This window comes from Phycodurus eques, chromosome 17 (assembly GCF_024500275.1).
Source record: "Phycodurus eques isolate BA_2022a chromosome 17, UOR_Pequ_1.1, whole genome shotgun sequence".
In the NCBI taxonomy this organism is placed as follows: domain Eukaryota; kingdom Metazoa; phylum Chordata; class Actinopteri; order Syngnathiformes; family Syngnathidae; genus Phycodurus; species Phycodurus eques.
In genome coordinates, this window is record NC_084541.1 from 7,151,968 (window position 1) to 7,159,121 (window position 7,154).

At 44.4% G+C, this 7,154-nt stretch overlaps 1 protein-coding gene across 5 annotated transcripts in view; it reads left to right on the plus strand.

The window, feature by feature from the left end:
* Positions 1-6,878, plus strand: part of nova1 (NOVA alternative splicing regulator 1) — a 30,650-nt gene extending 23,772 nt beyond the window's left edge. For 3 of the 5 annotated variants that reach the window (XM_061703436.1, XM_061703437.1, XM_061703439.1), the window contains 2 exons: positions 4,961-5,127; positions 5,859-6,878. In XM_061703436.1, the coding sequence (XP_061559420.1) occupies positions 4,961-5,127; positions 5,859-6,878 (1,187 nt within the window). Of the gene's footprint in view, positions 1-4,960; positions 5,128-5,786 lie in introns of all 5 variants that reach the window. The other 2 variants (XM_061703435.1, XM_061703438.1) reach the window with 1 other exon arrangement.
* Positions 6,879-7,154: the final 276 nt, after the last annotated feature.

The window sequence follows — 7,154 nt, forward strand, 5'->3', positions numbered from 1 at the left end:
CTCGCCCCAAAGTTAGCTGGGATAGGCTGCAGCACGCCCGCAACCCTTGTGCGGATAACGCGGTACAGACAATGGATGGATGGATCCCTTGAGCTTATTTTTCACATATATTGCAGCAAATATTCACTTATGCACAAATGTGTCTATTCCCTGTTGACAGCATGATTTTCAATGAATGAGTGAACTGTTTGTAAAATGTTTGATTACCACTCCATCACTTGATATTCCTTAATTTACTGTGTGACTGTCTTTGACATTCGGAGTGTTATGAATAAGTCGGAGTGATATGTGGCATGTAGTGAAGACATCAAACAGTAGACTTAACGTTTAGGCAGCATTACGTTCTTTGTAGTGAAGAGCTTAAGCAACTTAGCAGAAGAATTACAATTTTGTTCATCCAAAATCAAGATTAAAGACCTTGAAAGTCACTGGTATCTTTGACAAAGCTGAGGGAAAGAGAGGTCTACTCCCGAGAGCATTTCTGTATCCCTGCCAACAAAAGGATACTTACATTATAGCCTGAAGTAGTTATAGTGAAATCGGTCAACGATAGAGAAAGAGGCTGGTATTGAAATCTGTGTAACTTACTGTAGGTTGTGAAATCTAAATGTAGCAGTTGGAGAGTAGATGGTTGTATGTCCTGAAGGCATCTTATCTAAGATAACATTTGAATCGGGTCTCTGCATGCTTCAGATGATCACAGAGGCTTGGCAGCTGCAGTATTGCTCAGCGACAAGCTTACGCACACTGCATCTTCACTACAAGCTACTGCAGCAATTGCTTGATTACGTTTTGGTTTTTTTCCGTGTCAGCAGGCAAAAAGGTGATTTTCTCTTAAGGACACGAATGTTGTTTTAATATTCATACACAGTGAGGTGAACCTTGTCTTGTTTAACAATTAGTGTTTCATTTACCGTTATGTGTGCGGCATATCTTTTCCCGACTAATGGAAATAAAATGAAAACCAATGAAGAGGATTAACAGGAAATTACACCCGTTGTTTATTTAACAACACAACCTGGATTTTTCATTCCTTTGAACATGGCTATAAAGCAACATTAGTTTAAATAAAACAATGAATTGTGCATGTTACCATTTGGAAATATTACAAATAATGAAAAATTTATGAGTTGACATAAAAGCACACATTAGGTTAAAAGCCTGCTTTGGCATGCTTCCCTCTGTCACATTATCACTTCAAAAATGGCCAGCAGGTGCAACAGCACCAACTGTGTGTCTCTGTGGCCCCAAACTCTTTAGACATTTCATTTGCTGCCTGCTTATTTGCTTCTCGACATGCCTTGTGTTTGGATAAATGCATAAATTGGCTTCTTAGTAAAGGGGGTTTATATAGACCATGATGCATATTAAATACAGCCAATACTCAAATCATGTAAAAATATGCAACTCATCCCTGTTAGAGACTGAGATTAAAATGACATGACATATAAATAAAATGAAATATGTGCGGTTTACAAGTTGTTGTCCCTTGACCTAGTTCATGTTTACATGATGATAGATCATCATGTAAACATGAACAAGGTCAAGGGACAAGTGACAGTAAATGAAAACAAAAGTTGAAGTATTACTGAGATACCGACTTGTTAACATGGCTAATCTAACTTCCTTCACTGTTTAGCGTTGAGCTGGGAGAAGCGCTCTCTGAATGTTAAAGTTTAAGGGCGCTATTTTCTTGAACGGTGTAAATCTGGCACGACAAGCGCCACAACTGGGTGGCTAGGGGTGGGTAAGACTAATTAACTTTGTCGACAAGCGCAGCCCGGCGGATCTGAGAGTGGGCAGACTGCTCCGCTGTGGGAGTGTTTACCGCCGACTTCATTCGCTGCCAATCAGAGCGGCTCCTCCCGTTCCCTTTAAATGTGCCGCAGTAACCGTCTCGACGGAGACATATCTGTGCGGAAGAGGACAATACGTAATCGCAGCGATCTGTGCGTGAGTGGAGCATTGTCATTGCTCTTGACTGGTGCGGCAACAGACAATGTGAGTGGGTCCCCTTATTAAATACAGAATGACTGACTGTAAAGTTGCCACTACAGAGACTCTCTATAATGGCAACTTTACAGTCATAATGTATCTTTGCCATCAAGAAACCACCTATTTACTGTTTATACATACATAAGGACATACAACATACAGTAAATGATGTCAGTGTGAAAAAATATACCAAACTGAAGTACTGCACGGTGCTTTATTGTAATCCACAGGGTTTTCTTTGCTGAAAGAATCCATTTTCTTGCTGCTGTCAGTGATGTGGCCGACAAACCTGTGCCAAGAAGTAAATAAACGGGAACAGCACACTGAACCTAGAGCAGGTCCTACCACTTTCAAATCATTACAGTACTTTAGAAGTAGGATACATGAGCCTATAACCTCGTCATTTGGGCAGCGACTGTCATTATTTCGACTTGGGAGTCTGTGGGTTTGAACCCAACTCGCGTACAGTCATGCACTTCTTGCTTTCTAGCAACACACCAGATTTGCTTCATATTGCTGTGTTGTCTTTTAAAATCGTTCTCAAGATTTAAAGTAAGAGTTGGTGGTGTGCGCAGTGTTGCCTTTTGCTGTCAGCTACAGTGATTGACTTCACAAGGCAGGCGAGGTCGCTTTACATTTGGAGCATCTTCATCATCCATCCATACATCCATTTTCTTTACCCGATTCTCCTCACTAGGGTCGCGGGCTGCTGGAGCCTATCCCAGCTATCATCGAGCGGGAGGCGGGGTACGCCCTGAACCGGTCGTCAGCCAATCGAAGAGCACATAGAAACAAACAACCATTCGCACCCACATTCACACCTGCGGGCAATTTAGAGTCTTCAATCAACCTACCACGCATGTTTTTGGGATGTGGGAGGAAACCGGAGTGCCCGGAGAAAACCCACGCAGGCACGGGGAGAACATGCAAACTCCACACAGGCGGGGCCGGGTTTTGAACCCCGGTCCCCAGAACTGTGAGGCAGATGCGATAACCAGTCGGTCGCCCTGCCGGCCATCTTCATCATGTACCTAATAATCATTTTGCAGCCACTGCAATGCGAAAGAAAAGTGACTTACATAGTTGTGTTTGGCCTCCAAAAAAACATTTATAATTCTGATATCATCATAGAAGAAAAACCTGACTTTTTTTTTTACCTTAAAGTAACATCTTTGTTTAATTTATTGTCACGAAAGCGCAAAAAGAAGTGACGGAAACTGTTGTCAGACTAAGATTATTTCCTTTTTTATTTGTATTGTTGGAATGACAAATCACTGTCTTTTGCGCATCATTTCACCACATGACAGCACAAAGTAATTGGAAAAAAAGTATAGTGGTTGTAAATTAATTCAAATGTGTCAAAAAATAAATAAGTCAGATACTGCTATTATCATCTGCTGGGCAATTAGGGAGAATGGAGAATGCAGGTGTAAGGTATTTTCACTCTGGTTTTACTTTTTAGACCCAAGTTGGCTCGATTCCTGTGACAGTAATGCAGCCCCAGAGATGTTCTAAAAGGAGAGATAGCAAACTGGCACTTTTCCCAAGTGTAAAGGCTGCCTAACATATACCTAAGACCCAGTGGTATTTGTTCTTCAGCAACACAGAACATTCTCCAGACAAGTCCTAGACACTGTTGGCGTGATTTTACTTCTATGTAATGCGCATGTTGTTTTCATTATGCCATGTTTGTACTGTGGAAAAAGGCCGCACTTAGATCTTGCTACTTTATCATGTTGTCTCACTGGCACTCACATCCCAAGATGGGCTTGGCGAAGTGGTGGGGCTTTGCTCATTATTGGAACTCATATACACTCACACTGTGATGACGAAGAGCAATTAGGGGTGTAGAATCACGCTCGATGACCTTTAGGCTTCAGAGGAGCTGGGGCTTGCACCAGTAATTTTCTTCTACACTACCACCTGAGCCATTACAGGACAAAAAGTTTTCCTTTGAGGCTGAGACATGAACTTCAGAGCCAGTTATCCATGAAAGATCATGCAAAGTTTATTGATTTGAAAACTTTTCTATTTGCGTCAAAAGTTATTCGATGGAATATTTTAATTGTTCAGAAGCCAATTGATTACACAAAAGCCAAAACTGTTCATTTTGATTCCAATTCTCCCAGCTGATTGCATTCTGAAGCTGAAGCCCCCCCTAAAAATGTCTTAAGGCGCCCCCAAAATGTTTTGGTTGGTTCTGGTGAGTCCAAAATGTATGTGTATTAGCCCCCCTGAAACGGATCTTAAGCCCCCAGACAGAGGGAATTTTTTTGTCAGATATCTCCTCCCTCGCCGATTGTGATGTAAGGTTGGAAAACTTCGATTAACCTGAGCCGCACCTCCCGGTCGCCGATCGCCCCTCCACCCCCCACCCAACCATGTACATTACGACCAGCCCTGGGACTAGAGTGGAAAGGCATCGCCCAACCCCTCAGGATTTTTCAAACATATTTGTCACGTGGCCATATTTAGGATTGTTCAGCTTCGGCGTAGGTCTCTGCAATCTGACTACTATTGTAATTTCTGAGTGACAATAAAATTTAAAAGAGCGCAAGACAGCAAAGTCCATACAAAAGGGAGGAGTGTTTTTTGAAATTGAGCGTAACAATGTGGTTGTAAAAAGAACCCCAGAGGTTGTTGAGCCTCTTAGCACTGCATGGCAAGTAAGACTGAGTGTTAGTGTGGTGAAAGAGTTACATCACTGAAGAGGAATCCTTCTCCCCCCTGTGGCTCACTAGCCATGCATGCTTCTTTCTTTCAGCTGTTTCTCCGTTGATTGTATAAATGGGGGAAGGAAGGAATAGCTCAGTAATTGGGTCGCTTTTGTCAAATGTCAAGGAAGATTTTTCATTGCCAACAAGTCTTCATATAAATGTAGATTCAGGCAAATCCCACAAATCCGTTCGGAGCGTATTGACGTAACTGATCACTTGTTTGTTTTCTTCTTACTCTGTCATTGCAGGAACAACAGAGCGCGTCTGTCTGATACAGGGTACAGTCGAAGCCCTCAATGGTGTCCACAATTTCATTGCTGAGAAAGTCCGTGAGATGCCCCAGAGTGCTCAGAAGCCAGAACCAGTTAGCATACTGCAGCCACAGACCACAGTCAACCCTGACCGTATCAAACAGGTGTGTTCCTGTACAGTAAAGATTGTTTGTGTCTAATAAAGATGGTGAAGACGATCTCCTGTTTAAAACCAAAAGCAAAAGATGTCAGATAAAGTTGCTGCCACCTTGTGCTGATGACATAGATGAAACCACAATATGGAAGTATTGATTGGTGGATGGGTCATTCGGACCCAATCAAAAGTAATTTATAGACAGCAGAATAACATGATTTGAGTTTGAAATAAATAAAAATAAATCAGTAATTTATCCTCACTTTGCACCCATAAATCAGATTTAATAAGAATACACTCAAACAAAAACCTGGATTACAAACTGTACTGCAACCAGCCACAAGGGACCAATTGAGATATTTTTGTTTGGCCTTCGCGGGAGTTGTCATGTCATCCATCACTGAATACACTCTAGTTGTGTTGTGTGTGGTCTCTATGTGCAAGGCAAAGTTCACTTCTAGGACACTGCGTTTATTTGTTACCACTGTTAGTCATTCTCTGGGCCGTAACCCACCGGCTGGCAAGGTCAGGAAAAAGTGAGGGGATGTGGTTATTTTTACCTACAGTTTTTCATAGCAAGACAGAGCCATGTGACAGCTGTAGCTTAAACCCCGAGGATTAACAAATCGCTGAGTAAAGCGGACGCTGGCATAGCCCCGACTCAGTCAGAGTGTTTATGCTGTTAAAAGGTCCTCTTGTTCATTTGCTGCTATTATATATATAATTTATATTTTTCTGCAGGCCAAACTGATTGTGCCCAACAGCACAGCTGGGCTGATTATTGGCAAGGGAGGAGCCACAGTCAAAGCAGTGATGGAGCAGTCAGGGGCTTGGGTGCAGCTCTCCCAGAAGCCGGAGGGCATCAACCTGCAGGAGCGAGTGGTAACAATCAGTGGTGAGCCTGAACAGAACCGTAAGGCAGTGGAAATCATAGTACAGAAAATCCAGGAGGACCCTCAGAGCAGCAGCTGCCTCAACATCAGTTATTCCAACGTCTCCGGCCCAGTTGCTAACTCCAACCCCACCGGATCCCCCTATGCCAACACGGCCGAGGTGCTGCCTAACGCAGCCGCGGCAGCTGCCACTGCATCCAGCCTTCTGGGCCAGGTCGGCTTGACAGGAATGGGTGCCTTCCCTGCTACCATGTCTAGCTTCTCCGGCAATGACCTCCTGGCCATCACGTCAGCCCTCAACACACTGGCCAGCTATGGCTACAATACCAACACCTTGGGCCTGGGCCTTAACCCTGCAGCAGCCTCTGGTGTCCTCGCTGCAGTAGCAGCGAGTGCTAACCCGGCGGCCGCTGCTGCAGCTAACCTCCTAGCCTCCTACGCTAGCGATGCCTCCGGCAGTGCTGGCCACCCTGCGACTGGGCTTGGTGGTTTCTCCCTGGGTTCTCTTGCAGCTGCTACAGGTGCTTCCAATGGTTACTTAAACGCTTCATCCCCACTGATGGCCTCCTCCCTATTAGCCACAGAGAAGCTTGCAGATGGAGCCAAGGACGTGGTTGAAATTGCTGTACCTGAAAATCTGGTTGGTGCAATTTTGGGAAAAGGAGGAAAAACGCTGGTAGAGTACCAGGAGCTAACAGGAGCCCGCATCCAGATCTCCAAAAAGGGAGAATTCATTCCTGGTACTCGGAACCGTAAAGTCACCATAACAGGGTCGCCAGCAGCTACGCAAGCGGCGCAGTATCTGATCAGCCAGCGGATCACTTATGAGCAGGGCGTGCGTGCTACCAACCCGCAGAAAGTGGGCTAAAAGGAAAGAGCGAAGGAAGGAAGGAAGGAAGGGAGGGAGGGAGGGAGGGAGGGAGGGAGGAAGGAAGGAAGGAAGGAAGGAAGGAAGGAAGGAAGGAAGGAAGGAAGGAAGGAAGGAAGGAAGGAAGGAAGGAAGGAAAGGATGAGGACAGAGCTATGGGGGAATTCTAGAGGGTCACAATGAGGAAGAAAGAGAAATGTCCAAATATTTGTTTAATATTTCAGAATCAAATGAGAGGATCAAAAAGGAGGAGGAGGGGGAGACACCGAAGACAAG